At 41.3% G+C, this 21,815-nt stretch overlaps 1 protein-coding gene across 1 annotated transcript; it reads right to left on the reverse strand.

Annotated features, from left to right (window-relative positions):
* Positions 1 to 1,761: 1,761 nt before the first annotated feature.
* Positions 1,762 to 20,175, reverse strand: CRKL (CRK like proto-oncogene, adaptor protein). Its single transcript, XM_074921133.1, has 3 exons — positions 19,339 to 20,175; positions 15,348 to 15,810; positions 1,762 to 6,531 (listed from the first exon to the last, which is right to left on the reverse strand). Exons 1-3 carry the CDS (start codon positions 19,650 to 19,652, stop codon positions 6,397 to 6,399), a joined length of 912 nt encoding a protein of 303 aa, XP_074777234.1. The 5' UTR covers positions 19,653 to 20,175; the 3' UTR covers positions 1,762 to 6,396.
* Between the last annotated feature and the right edge of the window lie 1,640 nt (positions 20,176 to 21,815).

Genomic DNA, 21,815 nt, shown 5'->3' on the forward strand with positions numbered 1-21,815 from the left:
CAAGTTACAGTAATCGGCGCAACCCTGGCTGTAAGCAAGCTCTTGGGGCTCAAATTTCGGAGCAGGAGGCTCACTTGGGACAGCTGTGATCGTTTCTCTCCCCGCTGCCTGCCTGTCCCTCTTGGACTTGCCATCCTGCTGCAGGAGGGCTCAGCTGTTTGCACAGCGACTGCCAGAGTTTGCAGCTCAGGGCATTAAGGTAACCTGAAATTGGAACTGCTTTACCTTACCACACCGAGCTGTGCCTTGTGGTTCAACAGCTGCTCTGGGAGCAGCTGACCTGCCCTCTAAAATAAAGACAGAGGGGACAGTGTAAGGGACAGAAACCAGTGCAGCTGCTCCAAGGTGAGCTGTCCCTGCTGGTGAATACAAACCTGAAGAGCTTTCCCACGTGCACAATCCACACTACTGTAAATCATGGAAAAAATGACAGGGAAAGGTATTCCTTTGCTGTGGGAGCTCCTTATTTGAGTGTATTTAGGCTCATTTCCTACTGGTGTAAGCTCAAACAGGCAGACCTCTGGCTGAATCTAAAGGGGTGTTTGTTATTGTGCCAATTTAGAAACAAAACCTTTTAATTAAATGAGGGTGACAAACTGGTAAACCCAGCTCATCCCAGCTAGCCTGCACCTAAAAATTAAGGCTTATGCTGCCTGTTGTTGGACTGACCTAACTATATTCAGATTTAAATTAGTGAAAGTCTGCATGCAGCCTGAGATACTGCTTGTTTCTCGTTGACTTTTTGCTGAGTAAACTTGGTGTTGCTGGAATTTTAGGTAGCTGCTGTGCTGGGCACCCTGGTACAAAACCCAAGTCCTGACTGCAGCAAGGGGAGAGCTGTGCCAGCCCCTGGGGAAGTTGAGTGCTAAGAGTGGTGGTTCCCAGCGGGGAAAGTTCCTAGGAGGTCAGTGTTGGGGGTGGGAGGCTGGTCAGAGGGAAGACAGGATCGGGGATGGGCAGAGGAGAGTGTGCACTGCTGGGGCTCCCTGCGGGGGGAATGCAGGCACCAGCCTGCACTTTCTAATGCCCAGAGCACAGCACCTTGCATCCCCTGTGGAACTAGAAAGTGCCCCAGTAAAGCAACCCAGCAACCTGCTGCGGGATCAGCTGGTAGAAAGGAGTTACTGCTGGACACATAATGTAGGTGGCTGTAGCCTCACCTCAACACCATGGTGCAGATTGATCCTTGGTGCCATATGATGCATTCTGAGGCACAAAGTTCTTCTGTACAGAACATAAGTATTTTAATCTTCCCTAAGTCCCTGGCTATGAAATCACTTCATCTCCCGCTGCCCGACACAAGTGTGTGTAGATGCTGCAGTTCAGTGTCAGAGCCTGGCTGTTACCAGAACAACACCCGGGCCAGGCCCCTGGCTCGTGTGGTGGCGGCTCGGGGCCCGCAGCGCCCACGCCAGTTGGCAGGGGAGGGCTCTCACCCCAGATGGGGACAGTGCCGCTGCTGCAGCACCCCTGCTCCTGGCGGGGCGTGGGAAGCAGATGGCTGTGGCACAGGGGACGCTTGGCTTTGCTGCGTACATAGTAAAGCAAGAGCTCCCGGTGCCATCACGAGAAGCGGCTGCAGCAGCAGGCTGGCACTCCCAGCTTCTGCCCAGAGCTGAAGGCTGGCAGCGCAGGCAGAGAGGGGATTATCCTACTGCACACACCTGGCCTGCTCCTGCACCCCTATTTCAACTACTACAGTTCTTCTCTGAAAGGTAACTTGCCCAATGTGAATACTTGATAAGACACTATGCAGAGTTGGCTATGAATGTTTATTAACAGCGCACGGAAATCTGTACTCCAGAGAAGACAAACATGAGGCTGTGAACATACCTACAGAGTCCAGGGAAACAACGCAAGCTTTTCAGACTTCTCCTTTGCAGCAGTTGAGTGGCTGATGTTCCTCTGAAGTTTTTCTCCTACACAAGATCATCTCAAGTTTCAACACATTGTTAATGATTTAACCGAATGATCCCAAATCTTAAAAAACCTTAAGTTCTATTTAGTGCTATTCTTGACCTGGACTGACTGTAAAAAGGCAAAAGATGATCTCCTGTTTCGACTTGCAGAAGCAGGAATTTATGCGCGGCCATGCTGACACCTCTCAGCGGTGGCTAGAACGCCAGCTGTTCATCCTCCAGTACCTGCACAGGTTATGCCTTATTTACTCAAACAATAAGCAGCTAAATTCAAACTCTATGCATAAACCAGTCATTCTGACAAGCACAGTCAAGGGTATCACAGTAAAAGGTGGTCATGGTTTGTACAGAGACATTTAGAAGCCTCGGCAAAAGAGGAGCATTAAATACGGTGAGAGGAGGAGCACCGGAGTAGAGGCGACAGTGATAATCTGTGTAAGCAGAGATGCATCTTTTTCAGGTGAACCTCCAGAGCACAGCAGTGTAGTCTGAGAAGAGGCACGAGGATGGAACAGGAGAGTAGCATTCAGCCTGGCAACAGCATTTTCTCCTGCTTAATTCTTCCTTTGATTCCAGTCGGCACTCTCATTCACCCATGGGACAGGGCATTGGACTGACAGAGTAAGGACTTAAATACTCTGCTAATATTGTCAAGGTTTTAAGACTAAAGACAACAAATAGTACTGTAAGTTGAGGCAAGTTTTATTTAGACTGTACAAACAGGGCACTGGGAAAAAAAACAGTGGCTTGATGTTGGGACCAGTTCTATGAAATAAGTGGAGTAAGAAATTAAAAAGGCACTAATCTTAAGAAAAGACACTCCATATATTCTAAGAATATAATTCATTTAATACTGTTAATCTTAGAGCACAAAAAATAAAACAAGCTATAATCCCCAAAATAAACTTTAAAAGCTTACACTTAATATTATTGCCTGAAGATCATGGTCTTTAAATTACATATTGTGTTTTAAAGTTTACACAGTGAAGACTGTCTCAAATACAAGGCCACCTTTCCCACTGCAATAATTGTATCCTTATCCCACAACAAACTTTTATTTAACACAAGTAAACAGAAAATGACAACTCTACGAGAATGCTTTCACTGGTCCCAAAAGGCAGTCTTTTAGGCAGGTCTCACTTTCAGATGCAGGTATTGAGGAAAATGCTTGAAAATTTGACTAGAAAACAAAGGCAGCTCACTCGTTCCCAGGATGTTAATACAATATAAAAAATTACTTTACAGGCACATGAAATGGCACAAAGAATGCTGTTTTTCCCTTTACAAAAATAATGCTCAGGCTCTTCAGAGCCCCAACCCAAACAGGATATTCCCTTTTGTTTATTCTTTCCCAATTTGTAAACAATCATGAATTAAATTAGCGCTTATCCAGTGATGGACACTGATTCAAACAGTTTTCATTAAACTTTCAGACTGGTCAGAGGCTTCAACATCTATATACACATGTACACAACAGGAGGAAGTCAAACAGTAAGCCTTTCACGATAGTGAACTATTGTGGCACCAGGTAATTAAACCAGCTCTTAGTTCAGAAGCAAGAACAAATTTAATGGTGCATAGATTGAAGCCATCACTTGTAGGCTCTCATGATTCAGATTTAAGTATATGTTACACGCCCAAGCCCATTTACACTGACAGGTTATCACTCAAATTGAAGAGGCTTCATAAAGCAACAGACAGCACACATGTAAGCAAGCAACAAGCGACTGAGAATCCAGAGTCCTTCAAGGAGAAACACACACTGATCAAATGCAGTCTTTATATGAAAATACTTGTTTTATAGTAAAACAGCAAAGACATGTTTTGAAGCAAGGTTACAGGCTGGTCAGTATGCTACATTTAAACCACGTTTAACATACCTGAACCACACTGCTGCTACTCAGAGAAACACCGTTCATCCGTGGCCTAAAACCAGGTTCACAGGAATTTAAGAATTCTTGTCTTTGCATCAGATGCCACTACACACAAATTTTGCATAGTTTTGAAGGTAAAATATTTTGCTTTTTGGCAGTATCAGAACATAATTAAACCTAAAACAACACTTGTGTTCAATGAGGGGATGAGTCAAGACATTTATTTCAGTGAAGAAAATCCAGGTTAAAAGATGTGTTCAAGATCTCAAATCTCACAGTATTTCTTTACCATGCAAAGGAAGAATTCCACAGTCAGTCTTCTGAAGAGCTGCCTGTAACTAGGTCAGGTCTGAAATAAGATTTCTCTGCAGCAGACTGAGTTTAGTGCAGTTTCTGTATTCAAAAGATGACTTTCAGTAGTACAATCTATGTAGTAAACTTATGGGTATAGTTGGGGCACAGAAAAAGCATGACCTTCTTTAGTTAAGAGAGCTGCATAGCTTTTCTTTGCAAGACAAAATGTCCATGCCTATTGTCAAGAATTACTCTTACAGCACCAAACACTTCAGTCAATGCTACTCTACTTCACAGTTAATTTGGTAGTAAAATGCTCTACAAGAATTTCTAGACTGTCAGCCACTTGATCAGTACTACAGAAAATAGCTAATAGATGAACGGACAGACTTCTTTAAAAAAACCCAGCATTTTGAATGTCTTGTTGCAAATGCCTTTTTTGCATTTCTTCAGTGCCTTCCAATTAAGGATCTCATGGCACTTTCACGTGAGCCAAGAACAACGTGCTTTTATTAGGATCAAGCGACACAAATCAACAAGAAAACATGCTGGAACTTAAGACAACAACTTTCATATAATTTGACATTTATAAGAACTGGTAAGATTCTGCAGGTATCTGAAGTTTCTCATTTTGTTACAACTGACAGCCTTCAAAAGTTGAAAAATGGGGGCTGCTGTTTTTCTGTCAGCTTCTGCAACAAGTATTTTTCTTTAACCAGGCTGTCTGAAAAGGGAGGTCTTGTAGCTGTAGTCTTTGCAGACATGTACTCTGTTAATTCAGCGTTCCATTATTTTTAAAAGAGCATTCCAGTTCACCTACAACACACATTTAAAGGCGGCACAGGATACCACTGTACCTAAGCTTTCATATCCTCTACACAGGTTAAGGACTTTAACCTGCATGGCATGAATTGTACTTAGCTGCAGCCACACAGTTCCCTACTCTAAGTACAATTACAGCAGTATAGCTTATGTACAGAAAAAGGGCAAGAAGCTATACTGGTAACAGACACCTTTGTGGCCTCCTCCAGCCTGAGCATTAATTTATCACATGGGGGAACCCAGGCAGCTGACTCAAATTAACCATTTTCTAGAGGATGGTGGGAGGGGAAGGGATCTGGGGCATATATAAACCAGAGCCAACTCATCTGGAAGGGTAAGAAAAGATGGCAGCATGCAGAGGACTTGGGATGCAAGCAAGGAAAAAGAGGGAAGAAAAAAAGATGAAAGCAGCTCTGGAGAAGAAGCACAGCAACATGGAGACACCCTAAAGAAAAGGTACTGTGTTTGAAATGGAGCTTTCAACAAACTGGGGCTGGCATAGCTAGGAAACTTTGGAGAGATAAGGAAGCCTACAGAGAAACAGGTGTAAGAGGCATATGTTTAAATAAGAGGATTTTATCAGTATTAAGTTCTTCTGTCCCATTCCTTTCCTACCTCTCCACACCATGGCAGTCTGATCAATCTGTCTACCAAGTAACAGCTTGGTGACAAGCACTTCTAGACTAGTCAAACTACACTTTCAACACTGCAGAAAAGCTGTATTCAGACTAGGCCAAAGTGTTTCCCTTTAAAGCTCACTTTCTACAGTTAGTGCTTGCAAAAATCAACAGAAATGCATTAAGTATGTCAAAAACAGATTACAAGTATCAACCCCTCCTAAGTTTCCTTATAAATAAATGCCTCAGCTTCAATGCAGCTCAATCAATGGTTATTTGCATTTAACACACACTGTTTCGGGAAGGTCAACAACAAGCTCAAGAGTTAACAGAAAAGAGCAGCTTCTAATACAACTGCTTAGAATACATAAGCTTCAATTATTGTCCTTTAAAGAGACCATCATTTTAAATGTACTACCTTAGGACAGGTTCTCTTAAAACTAAGTCTCCTTCAGTCCTAAAATTGCATTTTTGTTGTTGCTTTTTGTTGGACAGTAATGCACGAGTTGCTTGTTTGATCTAAGATTAGGGCTCTTCCTATCGAGCAAGCCAGAAAAAATATCCATGGAAGTCTCAACAGGAAGGGTTTTCTTGCCATACTTCTCTGCTAGATACTGGTTCAGTCTTCTCCAACTTAAGGCCCAATAGAGTTTTAAAAGTGAAACTAAATTCTGGATGACGCAACTACGGTATGAAGGTCAGGCAGTGACTTCAGTTGTATGTATTCCAAATGTATATTAAAAGAACCGTCAAACTGCAGCAAGCTGGAAAATGGGCAACGCTAGCAATGTGCCATTAAGTCATCCCACCTCAAACAATGCTAATGATAGCCAGGAAAATGAAGCAGCAGTGTAAATCGGGCAGAGGGAATCATTCGTTCTCATCTGGATTTTGAGGGTCAAATATTTTGACATGCGTGAATGGGAAAAGCCCTTTTCGACCGTTGACTTCTCCTTCCCACTGACCGTTTATATTCATCCTTGTAACCTTCACAATATCTCCAACCTGCATAATTAAAAAAAACCAAACAATTATCACACATGGAAATCTCACCTCTGATACAAATACAAATCAAATTAAGAGGAACATACAAGCTTATCATAGGGAAAAAAAACAACCCTCTTCTTGGTGTAAGGTTCAATTTAAAAGTTATTTTCTTAACTGAAATACCAGCATTTTGCTGCTAATCATGATAATGTTGTCTACATGCTTTTTCAGACTCTTAACTAAATGTATATTTACATATTCAGACAAATTGCTGAACTACACCTTCTCCTATAGGAAAGCCTACAACTTCACAGAACATATTTATTTATCTGAGATGATATAAATTAACATCACTAAAGCTACCATCAGTAATGAGATGCAACATCCATTCAGAAGAACACAGTGCTTACAGTGCTTTTAGCATCAGCTGGCTTATTTCAAAAGAAATTTAGTTCTTCAAAGGGAGATTCCTATGGCCAAGAAACCACTACTTGAAGTTGTTCTGTTTATCAGTCTAAGAAGCTTCTGTAGTTTCTAAAATAATGGTATACTTCCAAAACAAGCAAAAGTGATATCAAACTTTTTTATTTTTTTAAAAGATGTACAGATGTACATGTACAGATTCTAGCTTTATTTGTTGTTTTCACCTCTACTTCCTGCCAAAGAATTTTAAATAGGGACAATGATATGTCAGGCCTTTCCTACCATAACTATGTCTCTTCCTATTTGGCAGTAAAAGATGAGAAAAGCTAAACTACGATCAAGCAAAAAACATCGGCCCAAATAATGTTATACTCATCATTGTTCAATGCCTGTATTTAATTTGGATCATTTACAAATCAAAATATCCAATTTGACGAGTAGCATTTAACACTAAATAGTCAGTTCTCCCTTAAACGCTTCAGAATAGCTGAACATGTGGTCTGCTGCAGCAGCTCTAACTTTACACCTCCTTTCCTGTTTACTCAATTTACTCTGGGGTAACTATAGTAAATATTAGAAAAGTGACATTAGCACCTAATAACTAATTTCATAAAAAGTAGAGCCAGCCTATAACCAACAGCCAACAGTTCATAAGTTTCTTCTCCAAACTAGGTCAAATCTCTTTGTAGTTGAGTCTCAGTTACCAAGCTACTTCTGTGAAATCCAAAAGGTAACCAGCTTTGATCTTATTTAAGGAAAAAACGTATTTTTGTCCTGATACAGTATGTATAACAGTTTGTCTACATTATCTAAACAGTATTAAAATTCAGAACTGATGCAGCTAGTTTAAGGACCTTGGCCAAGGGCCTTAGCTTAAAACTTTGTAAATTTTTCAGGTAAGACCTGTATATTCTCTGTTAAAGAAAAAAACCCCCTGAGTTTACAAAACAGTGTGCATGTGACTAGATGATCTGAAGCCTGTTTACCATTACCCCAAAAGATACATTTTTAAGATCACTCAGAAGCAAGAATCCTTAAGTGAAGTTTAAGATACTATAATAAACTCCTTAGCAGTCAGTGTTCTCTCTCTTAAAATAAAATTTCTTAACCTTTGATTTAAGCTTTATGTTGCATATTAGAATGAAATTAGACATTTAAGAAAAATGTGTTGCTCTATCTCCCCTACTTTTTCCCCACTACTACTGTTGTACATGTCCTATCTGCTCCCCCAAATTGAGACTGTCCCACTTGGAACACTTGTAATCTTGTGCTTTTAAGAGAGGAGGAAACCATCTGAACTCCCATAAATTCCCAGGATATAACTGAAACCATATTACTTTCTTAAATGGACATCTTTACTTACACTGTTTGTAAATTCAAACATGAAGCCAGCATATACTATTAAGTAGTTACACACTGCCCATGTTAGTTAGCACATACGTACAGCATTAATTTGACTGGTTTTCATCTCTTCACAGGCTACTGCAGCATGCTTTAATTGTGTATTTGCTAAAAGGCACAATTTGTCAGACTCTTCACGGAATAGAAAGGCTAGAAAAAGCTTTATATAGTAACAAGATGACCTAAAGCGGAACCTAACAAAGGTCTCTTTAGGAAAATGCTGATAACATCCATAAATACTCAGTGTTACACTGAAGTTTTAGACCCAAATTCAAGAAGATGCAGGCATCATCATGACAGTTAAAACCTATAAGAAACTGCATTTGCACCACACCATAAAACCAATACACTCTCAAACACTTTAATCTTATCCATGGAAGAAAAAAAAAAAAGTATCTGTAGTACACTGGTTCAAAAACATGGACCTGCATTTTCTGAGAGTCTGACAATTTAATTCTGCTCACGTGCTGTACAGATCAATTCATTATTCATTCTTAAGCTCTAGCAAAAGGTATCCTTCAGTCTGACTCAATGATTTCTACAACATGAATAGGTTTGGAAGTCTTACTTCAGCTGAGTGAAAAAAAGACTTACAGTAAAGTCCCTTCATTGCAACAAACCACCATGTAGATTAACAATGTGAAATGTTCTTTAGACTGCTGGGTGGGCAAAGTTGCTACAAATCAGTATCTGCCATTAAAGTGCTAGCTGACAACAGCTACTCAAGAAATACTCCCATACATCAAGAACAACTGGAATAGTACAATTGATTTGCAATAACTTTATATTATTTTTGAGGGGATTTTTTACAATGAAAGCTTCTGAATATCCTCTTGTACTTTTTCTATTAAAAAAAAAAAAGCAGTTCCCCTGATCCCCTGAGAAGATTAAATGAAGCATCATGTTGAAACAAGATTTTTAGAGAAGGAACCTTTATGTCATGATAGAATAATTCATACATTAAAGACCTCCATTTTAACAATGTCTAGAAGCATCTGGTTAAGTAGTCCCTCTGTATTTTTTTCTACTAAAAGCAATATTTGCTAAATGCTTTTTAAAACATCTATAATATGGTCAGCTGAGGTATGATCTCCCACTATAATGATTTAACACACCATTTTTTTTTTCAGAGAACATTTTAAGCCAGTCAGAAGGATTGTCTTATGATTAGGCACAGGACAGAGTCAGAAGACCCTGTTCTATTCTCATCTGTGTCACAAACTTCCTGTATGACTCTGGACAGCTCACGGTCCTTATCTATAAATTAGGATAATGCTTCCTTAGTCTCAGCATCTCTCAGATGCTTGTAAAGCATTTCAGCATTGCTGGATGGAAGTAGCAACTGCTGAAATGAGTAATACTTCTGAAATGCAGCCATTTGGTTCCACCCAAATGATAAAAATCAAAACATATTTTAGATAGCATCCTTTCATTATGTCCCTGTTACAGCATGAATTAAAAGCCCTGGGGAAACACAAGCTGTGGAACATGCCAGTCAGAAAGGTTACTTCATTCACTCTAGACTCTTCCATACCTGCATACACTGCAAAAGGTTTCCTGCATGCTGTTTTAGTCACACAGTCAACCAATTAAACATTTTACAGGTATTACAACAATTGTATGGTAATAGTTCAGTGGCTGATAAGAGTTCTGTAATATGTTTAAGGGGATAAAAATGCATTAGAAGTCTAAATCATTTTAGCCCACTGAGTCAATAGCTATAAAACACATATATCTCTCTGGAATTTACAGGGTGTTGAATCTCAGTCATTATTCTAATTAGTGTCACAGCTCCCCTTCTTTGGGGGGAGCAAACAGGACAAAGTGACACTGAAGTACCTGGTGCTTTACATATTGAAAGATTCAAGAAACCAACAGGCTAAAAGCACAGCTTAATTATCTTTCACTTCTAACGTTGTGTGCCAGAAGAATAATGATGCCCAAACCAGAGAATCAAGTAGTTCAGAGGAAAGACCTTCAACCATTCTTGAAGCATGAAAGCAGGTCAAAGGGCAGCATAGAAATGTTCAAGTCCTAGATGCAATTAATCTAGCTTCATCTAGGAACAGAGTAAAACAATAGAAGTTTTCATTTCAAGTAGAGCTAGGACAATTGCCAGAGTTGGGGTTGCAGCACCCCAGATAAAGTGCTACTTTTCATTAAATGATGGTGGCCTGTCTCCACATAATTAAGCCAGTTGACATGATAGTACAGAATTTGGAGAGCTTGAAACTCCCACAGACCATCATTCTTGAGCCACGCTGAATCTCTCTGTAGCAAAGGATCTTGCCTAGGTTATCCACGTTGCTTTCAGTTTCACCCAAAAAACTGCAAACAGTTCTGAGGGTGAATATATATTAAATTGTGAGGCACTCAGCACTATCATGTTGGGAACCATCAACAACTTTGGAAAAGGAAGTCACAAAGATTAAGACTGCACACAAATCTCCAAAGTAATTGTCAGCTCTATTTTCAAAGGTAGCATACTGAAAAGTTGGTGTCAGCAGAGACACAGGAATCCTGCTGCCAATGTCACTTTCAATTCAATCGTTATCAGAACTAAAGCTCCCTGATCAACACTTCACACTGTATAATATAGGTGCAATATTTTGCTTAAAATCTACACCTTGTGGGTCAGATGCATTTTAATGTTTAACACAGCATTACTAAGTTTCCTTGGCTTAAGAAGAGCACAATGCTTGTTGTCTAGTGAAAAAAGTAGTCTAATTTCCTAATTAAGGAAGTTCTACTAGCAGCACATTTTGGCCTACTTGTCTCAACTTTCCTTTGAAGAAGAAAAAAGTTAACTGTAACCTAATTGTAACAAGCTCAAGAGAAATACTGTAAGTCAGTTATATAATTATGGTGAATGGACATTTATTTCACCACATTTCAGTGACAGGTTAACTCTGTACTAGCAAACATACATGTATATGATTGATATATCAGGAACAAATAAACTACTTAATACTATAATGCTGGCATGGGCCTAGAAAAAGCCATCATTAGTATAAATGCTATAAATATTTGCTATAATATTGTGAAGCTCTTGTTTAAAAAAATCTTCAGATTCCATAACACTGTCATGTTAACTCTGGAGATTAACTCTAGGACTACTACTGTCTTAAAAATGTTTATGAGGCTTATTACATGTTTGCAATATATTTAAGAACCATTCTTTAAATACACGGCAGATATAAGTCTAGTGGCTGCTGGTGGTCTCCTCTTTTCTGGTTCCTTATGCCATTTCATTCCATTTCGTAAGTGAATTTGGAATTGTTCACATGCTGAATCAGCCTTCAAACAATTCACTAATTTTTAATGGAATTACACACCATTAGTTTATCTACTGCCTATGCCAAATATAAAGGCGGCTACTTCGGATCCAAACAAGAAATACCCAACTTCCAAGAGATAAGCTCCTTTACGGTAAGGTCTTAGTTTACTGGGCACTGCATACACATCACATGCTGGTTAGAGCATGCCAGTTTAAAACAAGGCTACATTAGCATATTATAGATAACAGGCTGGCTATAGAACTACAGGTTGTTAAATGCTGAGCAACTTTAAGGTAGACTTCCTGCTCTCTATCATACTAACATTGCCAAAGAATCTCTGCTTTTACAAAATTCATCACTTTCTTAATGTGCTACCCTGTGTAACCTGCAACCACAGGACCACCCTCCTAGTTTTCCCACAGAAAAGCAGGCTTGAAGAACAGCAGTGCATACGCCTGTAATGCAGAGTTCTATACGCAATAAATACAGGACGCTGTATTCCTGTCCTTCATATTCCTTCCTCCAGAGCACCAGAAAGGAAGGAAATTGCTTCTTGGCTAAAAGACCACAAGTAAAGAAACAGATCTGGCTCACTGGTGGTTTGGTTTTTTTGTTGTTGTTGGTTTTTTTTTTTTTCCAAATGCAGTATCCAGGAAAATACTACACACATTAGTAGTAAAGTTAGATAGATGTGGAGAGAAACTGCAGACTTCAATTATTTCATTAAAAACATTAAATCTGAACTGCCAAGGTAACTAACTCAACTGACAACAGTATATGTAAATCTTAGAAATATATATATATTTATCATAACCTTTACTGATTGTTCACTGGTGCCACATGATGCCTGAAGTGATATTTAATCCAACTATATGCTTTGAGATAGTAGTTATACTTAAAACTTTTATTTTAGTCTATAAACAGATGACTATTTATTATTTTAGAGAATAAGAGTAGACCACATAATGCAGTAGGACCAAGTCAACATTTAGACATTAGTCACTTCAATAATTCCAGTATGAATGCTAAATAATTTTAGCCCAGCAAGGTCCAAATGGTAATAAATGCTGTATTAACTAGTATTCTTACAGGAATATTGTAGCTGCCCTTAAACTGTCACATTTTAAATACTATTTAGAACTTAAACACTTCATCATTATCCAACCAAACAGATCTTGTTTCAGATTGTTTTATAAGGAAGGTGTACTTGTAAAACAAGTGAATGTTCTACTGACAATCTTCTCTGTAGCAGGCTATGAATCTGTATCTTTTCTTAAAGAAGACTTCTGACAGTTTATGTAAACAATAGTGTTCAACAGAAAAACTGGACTTGGATGCAGAGAGCCTGTCCCCTTTTCAAGATGAACCCAGGAGAATGACATCCCTCTGCTTAAAAGGAAGTCAAGCAGATTACTATGCAATAACTTTATTTACTCCAGATGGTATTCTCTTCCTTTTAAGAACTGTCTGTGTGCTGACCACACAAAGCTAGAGCCAGAAAACAGATATGTTGCTCTAATATTGTTTTATCAGTTTAAATGAGATTGCACAATCAGGCACTGTGTAATTATACTAACAATGTGTTCTACCTGTGCAAGCTAACTGCAATTTAGAGTACACCTATACTAAGGTGGAGTACTGTCAAATACTATTATTCTGAAAGAACACCATTGACTTTCTTCCAAAACACTCCCATAACCTGTTCTTTCTCTACCACTAGTTACTTTCAGTGCTCTTACAAAATAGAAGCTTCAAATGGTCCCGATTATGTACTGACATCTAGAACCCTGACAAAGTTGGGATTAAATACATCATCAGTATTTAATCCCAGTTTATCAGTATCAGTAGGTGTTAGGCAATCTGAAGGAAGATCATGAAAACATGACTTTGAGTGGTACATGTGACAAAGAAGTATTGCTATAATGAGGTTGCTGAAGTTCCCTCTGCATGGATAGATATGGAGGAGCTGTAATCACTGATTTTGATGAAAATGTAGACCAGTTCACAGAATTCTGCTTCTGAAACCTCCTGAGAAGCCAGTGTGGCTAAGGTGCACTTGCAAAGAAAAAGACTACCATAGGAAGACAAAATATGCCAGTGGTGGGAGACACAAAGACATGAGTCAGTAAGTGATTAGAATTCAGCAGAAAAGAATCTCTCAAACAGAACTTCGTCAATTTGAAGGTTCAAAACAATTCAAACCTACATCTTAGTCAGAGAATTAATCCTACTGGTATGTCAGAGTAAGTAAAATGATGGGAGTAGCTATGTCACTAAAGAACAAGTCAGAAAAATCTGAGAGGGCCATCCTTCCAAGTTGTTCTACTACCCTGCACCAAAGCAGGTTCCCTGAAGTAATTTGGTGACACATCGATAACATAACAAAATCAATCGGTTGCCTTGCTTTGTTTTCGGAAGCATGAGTAGTGCTGGCAGGAATCTTCTGTACAGTGCAGTTGGCAGTGAATTTACACTTTGCTCTATGATAATTTTCACACACTGTTCACAAATAACAAGGTACTACATTTCATAACGAAAATCCAGTGATACATATTTAACTTAACCCCATAAGAGTAATCACCTCTAGAGGTTTTATAATACTGGAGGAACTCTTACAAATAACTGGAAGTCACAAATATAATGTTTCAAATTTCAGTCAGAAGTATCAGCTATAGGTAACAGCTTTAACTTGCAAAGTAGCTGAGTAAAAGCAACAGAAAAAGTTCAAAATACTTTTAAAACCACTGTTACTTTACTTGCTAAAATGCTGTTGCTTCCTTTGCTTGTTTCCTTGCATTTGCTCCTTGAAGTACTGTAGCACACTCAAGTTTAATCTTTGAGACTACCACTTCTCCCAGGTGAAACATTTTTGAACTATGAATTAACTAGCCTTCAGTATAACCCAAAAGTAAAATTAACAGTCTCAGCATTCTGGATATAGCTTAAAAAACATCCTTCATCATTTATGCCAGTTAAACTAGAATTATGATATGAATTCTTTACCATTTAAAGAATAAAGCTCTAAAGTCTTAAAGATATGCCTAATAAAAATAAAATTAAAAATGCTTTGGCAAGCATGGGAACTTATTAAAGGTTCAGCATGTTTAGAGGATACACTACAGTCTTTCATCTAACCCCCACAATCCCACTTTAGGTCTTAAGGTTTCTCAAATTCCACTTTTGAAAGCCAAAGTAAAAGCGACTAGAGTACTTTCTGGCCAGATTGCAGCTTTCAGCACCAGATATTCAAGTGCATGTCACACTACAGTCGAGGATCAGAAAGACTATGTTTATCAGCAATCCTTACCTTTCTCTGAAGACTGCTACTGCCAGTTCTCAACCTGGAATACTGCAATGATTAATGAAACATCTCTTTCCTTCCCCAAGATTAGATGGAGAAGCAGTCATCCTCTTACTAGTACTTACTTCCACAGAAGCATGTATACACTCTACTACCCTTGTAACATATCTGCACTGCTGAACAGGCAAGAACAGAGGGTAAATACAGGTCCTGAAGTAACTTGGTCACTTTTCTCAGAGGAAGTGGCATAGATGAAGCAATTTTTGTAGATCTTTCTTCAGAATGTAGCCTAACTTCTTCTTAGTCCCTTGACATAGACATGCAGGCTCCATATGAAGTTATCCACACCAACTTTGCCACTAGCAATTCTTAAGTTTCTTATTTTATGAAAGATTTGAAAACCGTAAGACTTTTGAGAGGAAAAAGCTTACCTCTAATGCCAGCGCAGTCTTGTCATAAGCACAGGGTACTCTCTTTTGGATAGCTTTGGCATAGACTGGTCCGTTCTGCGTTGATGGCAGAGGATTGATCACTGCTCCGGGTGTACTGGATACTGAGGGAAGGGGGCTGGCGGTTTGAGGCTGAGCATAAGCGTGGGCAGGTTCTGGAATACCGTAACTGTTGGAATTCCTGTTTCCATGCTTCCCATGAGAAGATCTGACTAGCTTTTCTACATAAGGAACAGGAATCATCCCAATACGACCATCCTTGTTTCTGGCACTCCACCATTGTTCTTCAGGCTTCTCTACAATTACCAGTATCTCGCCCTTTTTAAATGGAAGATCCTCAGCATCATTGCCAGGAAAGTCATAGAGAGTCCGAACATACTCCACATTTTCTTCTGCAGTGGACATAGCAGGGGCAGATCCAGATCCCATTGGTGGGCTTGGATACCTAAGTTTAAAAAAGATTTGGTATAAGCAATAGCTATTATTGTGGATTTCTAGTAACAAAACTAAGTACCAGTTTTACCGTAGACACACTAATTAGAGGAAAATTACTTATTCGGCATTATAACAAAAGTATTGCCTTGGTAGCACTGTAAGGCATTTTGTAACTCATGCTCTCAAGTAATTACTTAAATACCCAAATAGGAAACCCAATAAAAACCTATCACAGATGCAGAAAATTGGGAGAAATAATGCAAAACCTTCATCCACTTGTTTTGGATTGTTGTGAGGATCTTAGGGTAGAATAAAATTAATTCTACAGTTTAAGTTAAGAGTCATGATACATAAAAACAAATTATTTCGGTGACTTGTGGTAGAGGGGTAGAAGGGCAATACATAAAACCAAGCTAAAATTATCTGGGTGATTTGGGGTGGAGGGGTCCTTTGAAGAGCTAAATCATCCTCTTCAGTTCATCACATCTATGTTTTTAACTTCAGCATCCACTTCTTCAGGGAGCATAGTGGAAAAAGGCAACAAAAGAGGAGGGTATGATAAACACAGTTTTCTAACTCAAAGCTAGAAGTCCAGTGTTATCTTCCTAATCAGTAGTAACAGCATCTTTCCAACCAAATCCTACTACTTACATGCACAGTTTTGGGGACAGCCAGTCACATTCTTACTGAAAACTTCTTTATTTAAGAAAAGAGATAGGCAGATCCTGTGGTTTTAGGAGACAACACTTTTCCCCTCTTTTTCTGGAAAGTAATATGGAATTAAGCTCCCTAATCTTATTTTTACAACTTCAGCTCTCAAAGGACTGTTATAACAGAGAAATTATTAGTTTCAAAGTACTTATCTTTACTGCTTATTTAAATCCCCAATAACCTGAAAGTTACATCTTCATAAAAGACCATATGAAACACTTGTATCCACTGTTAAGAATGGAGTAAGAAATGAAAAAGCTAACCATCTAGAAATATTTCTTTGCATTATTAACCATAATATTACCTTTAATTTATTCACATAACCGTTTATTACTATGCCCATCACCTGTCCAGTACAGTCACTTTATTGTCTGTGATGATATAAGATTGTTCATCAAATGAGACTACTTCCACTGCAATCTGTTTTCATCATAAGTTTTATACACTTTATTCAAAGCATCTGTCAGAAATCTTAACGTATCTAGGCCACAGCAGATACTTATTATCTAAGCTACGATAGCAAGAATGCATGTCATTAGCCTACTTCTTTTGCTACTGGCAAAATAAGATGGAAGTCAAATCCCTATGATTTCTGCAAGATATGCCAGAAGCCCTAAACAGAAAGATAAATGCTTCTTTAAGACGCCCTGCTGCAGCTAAAGCCGGGGGAGGGAGGGAACCCTTTAGAGAGCAGTCACTCTGCATTAGCAAGAGCTCGGAGATGGTCAATGGTGGGCTGAGTTCACTATTGACACAAAACAAATGGAAAGCTTAAAAGCAGTCAGTTTTCAACTGTTTTACAAGTTTAAAATGTCATTTCTGAGCTAAAAGTGTTGTATGGCTATATATAAGAAACTACTTAATCCTACCACTAAAGTCATGTTTCATACTATATTTTATGAAAAGAATCAACAGCCTTCAAAAGCATAAGCACCTGAGTGCATTTTTCCCATGAAAATGCGCAATAAATAAGAATTAGCAATAACAGTTCTGAAGCACATACCTGTCCACCCCTACTCTAAATTCAGCCCATTAACTAAAAATAAATAAATAAAACGGAAACGCTACCTCTCATACTCCCTCTTGCAGTAGGAAGACTCTTTCAAACAGAAATTCAAACCATGAACCATGTCATTGATTTTTCTAAATGAGTTTATAACAAAAATCACGCTAAGGAAAACCACCTAGTTGACCTCATTTGTTGCTTTATAAAAAAGCTTGTCAGTTCACAGTAGGCTAGGTCCCATCTGTCTCTGTACGCTGAGAGGACAATATGCAATCAAAACCTTGAAAATAAGGTGGTACTAAAATGCTCATAAAATGTTTCACACAAGACTCATAATAAATACCAAGTAAGCAAGTGGAATCTGATATGATTTCAAGTGTTTTGAGAAAGCCAAGTCAGTCATTGCCATAAATGATTAAGAAGATTTTACATCCAGAAAGGCACAACAGTATCCAGGTTAAAGAGAATAGAGGTAAGCATAAAGATTGCTTCAGTGTAGATTTTTTTCCTCCCAACTGTCCACAAATTTAATCATGCGGATAACTCTGGGCAGCTCCATTTAAGCATTCCTGCAATGGTGAAACTGATTTATTTTTTTTTTCCCACCTACCCATCTCTCTAGCCACAGCACAATCACTACCCAGAAGACTTCTCAGCAACTTCAAGAGTTCTTGAAGCTAGTGCTTTCTGTCACATTCCACCCCATCACCTGACAGCTTTACAGAAAGACTTTGACTACTTGAGTTTTTCAACTTGACAAGCTATTTGTCAACCTTTGACAACTTACTAAGAACTCGCCTATGCCAAGATTAAACTGTGACTATAAACCTCAAAGCTATTATTCCCTCCTAAGAATTTGCTAATCCGCAAAACACAGTAACATTTTTAAACTGCAGAATTTTAAGTGAACTAATTTGGGTTTCTTTTTTTAATGTGTCGCTATTTTTCTAGCTTTTATTTCACTTAATTCAAAGCCCAAAGTTTTGAAATAAGATACTGGGATAGGCTTTATTAATTAAAAATAAGGAATATGTTCTGAAGTCTTGATAAGCAGTTGATGCAAGTTGCAGGTATGTCCCGTGTTAGGAACAGGACAAAGAATGAGCTCATAGCCAAGTCACATTTTCCCATCCTCCTATAATAGCATTTCTCAGCGTAGTGCATGCAGTATGCAGATGAACAGTGCCATAACCAAACTGTGAGAAATAAATGTTTTGCATTTTTTGGGGGGTGGAAATGCCACTCTAGAAGTTTGAAAAAATGCTGTCCTTGAATGTATTAGAGCTGACTTAACAGGGTGAAGCAGTCTAATGACATAAAGGCCTGTTCTACTGGAATCAGTGTGGATGCAGGGCCAGCCAGCAGCTTAAGCTCAGAGGCTGTACTTCAATCACTGAGGAGACTTGTGAACCAGCTTCTCAACCACCCTAGGAACAGAAGGACAATACCAGAAGGAAAGGTTGACACAAAGCACGACCACACCCTCCTTCAAGGCAATTATAGCCAGTGGTAGAAATGTACAGGGCACCTTTACCTATGCCTACACCCACTGTAAGGACAGGCCCCGTGCTTTATATGGATGATTTGACTGAAAGGGCAATCTGTAACGGTCACGGAGATCCATCCAGAGGGCTAAGAAGGCCCACTGTTAGAAACGGCTTCAAGAAAGGGCCATAACAAATGTTTCCTTAGTATCTATGGCATGGCCCTACATCCAGTGCTAAAATCCTGGAGCTACTATGCTGGACTAAGACACCCCCCTCCTTGCGCCACCTCGAGCAAAGATGGCAGTGGGTGGGGCGAGGGGAGGGTGGCACTCACCTGGGCGCAGGCTCGATGAGGGTGGTGGTGTCCAGGTAGTGGATCTTGTAGAACTCCAGCAGGGCAGGCAGGTGCTCAAACTCCTGGTCGCCTATCTTAAAACGGCGGTTGGGCAAGGAGTTAATGATGTAGTGGGAAACCCGGGAGTTCTCAGACACCGAGAGCACGTAGTCCCCCGGGCAGGTGGACGAGTCCCGCACAAGGAACATGCCATGCCGCTGCCCTTGCAACCGCGTCTGTGCCTCCGCCCGGGACACCGGGCCCACGTACCAGCTGGAGCGGTCCGACGAATCGAAACGAGCGGCGGAGGACATGACTCCGGGCGGGGAAGGGGAAGGGAGGGGGGGGAAGGAAGGTGAAGAGCCCGAAGGCCCAGGCGGAGGAAGAGACCCGGAGAAGGGAAGGCCTGGGCAAGGAGGCCTGGGAGGCGGAGCGGGCGGGGGGCTAGGAGGAAGCGGCTAGGGCCCAGCCCAGAAGATAGGAAGCCCAGGGAAAGGGGGATGGAGTAGGAAGCTCCGTGCCTCTGGACGCGAAGGGCCGAGGAGCGGCTAGGGTGGGGCTGGCCAGACGCGGCGGTCAGGGCCCCCGAGTCTCCCTCAGCGGCGGGGTGTGCAGGGCATCCTTCCCGCCTCTCTCTCAGGCCTGCGGCGGGCCCGGCTGGGCGGGTGGCGAAGAGCAGCGGCGGCTGACAAGGACAGGCGGCCCGGGAAGGCGGCGAGGGTAGCCTGCTACGGTGCCTCAGCGCCGGACGCGGGCGGGGGTTGATGGGGGAGACAGGGGAGGCAGAAGCGCCAGGCTCCCGCTTTCTCCTACGGGTTCCCTCCCCTCTCGGAGCCGAGCTCCAAAATGGCGGCGGCGCCGGGCGGTAGGAGCTCTCCGGAGACACCGCCCCGCGCAGGCGCGCTGCGGCGCGCCGGGGGAGGGGAGCGCGGGCGGCGGCGGGACGGAGCGGGGGCTCGGCGCCCCGTGCCCCCGGGAGGGAAGGCGGGCTCTGCTTCCCCCGTCCTTCAGTCTTTCAAACCTTCCCCCGCGCAGCCGGGGCACCCCCGGTTAGGGGAAGCACGGGCGCGAACGGCGCCGGTGGCGCGTTGAATGAGATGGGTGTGAGACCCCCGCAGCCCCTCAGAGCGGGGCCCTCCACCCGCCGGCTCACCACACCTCACCCCCCAAAACTGCCCATTCCGCGGGCTAAAGACATCTGAGGAGGACCTGCCGATATACCTTGGCCATCTTCCCATCCCTCTCAGCACAACCTCCCTCCTCGGTGCTGCCCAGCCCCTGGCTTTCCCCGCTTTTCCATGGCACCCCGAGGCACGCCAGCTTCCCTCCCCTCCGGGGTCCCTCCTGCCCGGCTGGGCTGCCTTGGCCCTCCCTCCCCTCCACACCTCCTAGCTCAGTGGGATGCTCCGCACCCAGGCACCCTGACCACAGGTGGTTTGGAGACAGAGATCACCTTCCCCAAGGTTATGTTGATTTCATTAGTTGATTATTTTGTTAAGGAACAAAGTAGACTGCTGTGATAATCTCCTCTAGTCTCGAGAGAACTTCCAATATGGTCAAAAAGATGGTTTCCTGTCTATAGCCTTGTTCCCAGATAACGGGGTCAAAGCCCTGTCTGTCTTGAGGCGCAGACAGGAGGGAAGATGGTGTTGCAGCTGTTGAAGAGGAAGGAAACCCCGGAAAGGACTCAGCAGGCCTCTCGGGCAGGGGCTGGGCGCTTGCCCATGGCACATGGTGCAGCATGAGCTGTTCGAATTTCAGAGGGACGTTGGCATGCAGTGACCTCAGACAAGCAGCGTGGGCCTGTGCATGGTCTGACTCAGGTTTAGGAGGGCTGGCAGGGGCAATCAGCACGTCCAGCTGCAATAGGCAAGGGCACAACAAAGTAACTGAACTTAATTCCCCAGAAGTGCTAGAGACCTTTGAAAGTAGTGTGGCTTTAGCTCACGCCTTTAATTTGTGGTTTTGATTTCATTTTTTTTGTTTTGCTTTGGGGCTGGCAATCTGAAATGAAGCAGCACTTGAAAGCAAACAACACTTAAAATGGAGATATAGATTTAAGATGACTGTCTTGAAGTACCTAACTGGACTGTTGTGCCATCTTTTTCCAGTTTTGCTGTTTTTCTTTCATGCTCTGCCTTTTCTTAAAGCTCAGTCACAACGTGGTCATTTTCTCTCCCTTTGTTCTTCTTCCTACACTGGCAACTAGTGCCAACTGAGGTGTTTGGATTGGACCACATGGGCTGTCTCTCTGTAGACATTTAGCAGAGTTCAAATAATCTAAAATGGAAGAATCATCCAGTGTCATTCTTACGTTTTAGACAAAAGCATCCAGGAGAGTCTCATAACATCACTAACACAAAAGGATCTTAAAGCAGGCCCTAAATACATGTACAGGTATCACTTTAGCAGCTGCTCAAATACAGCCATCTCCTGAGTGGAAAACAACAGCTGTTTAGTCATGTACAGCAATACTA

The sequence above is a fragment of the Athene noctua genome, chromosome 17 (genome assembly GCF_965140245.1).
Source record: "Athene noctua chromosome 17, bAthNoc1.hap1.1, whole genome shotgun sequence".
NCBI classification, from domain to species: domain Eukaryota; kingdom Metazoa; phylum Chordata; class Aves; order Strigiformes; family Strigidae; genus Athene; species Athene noctua.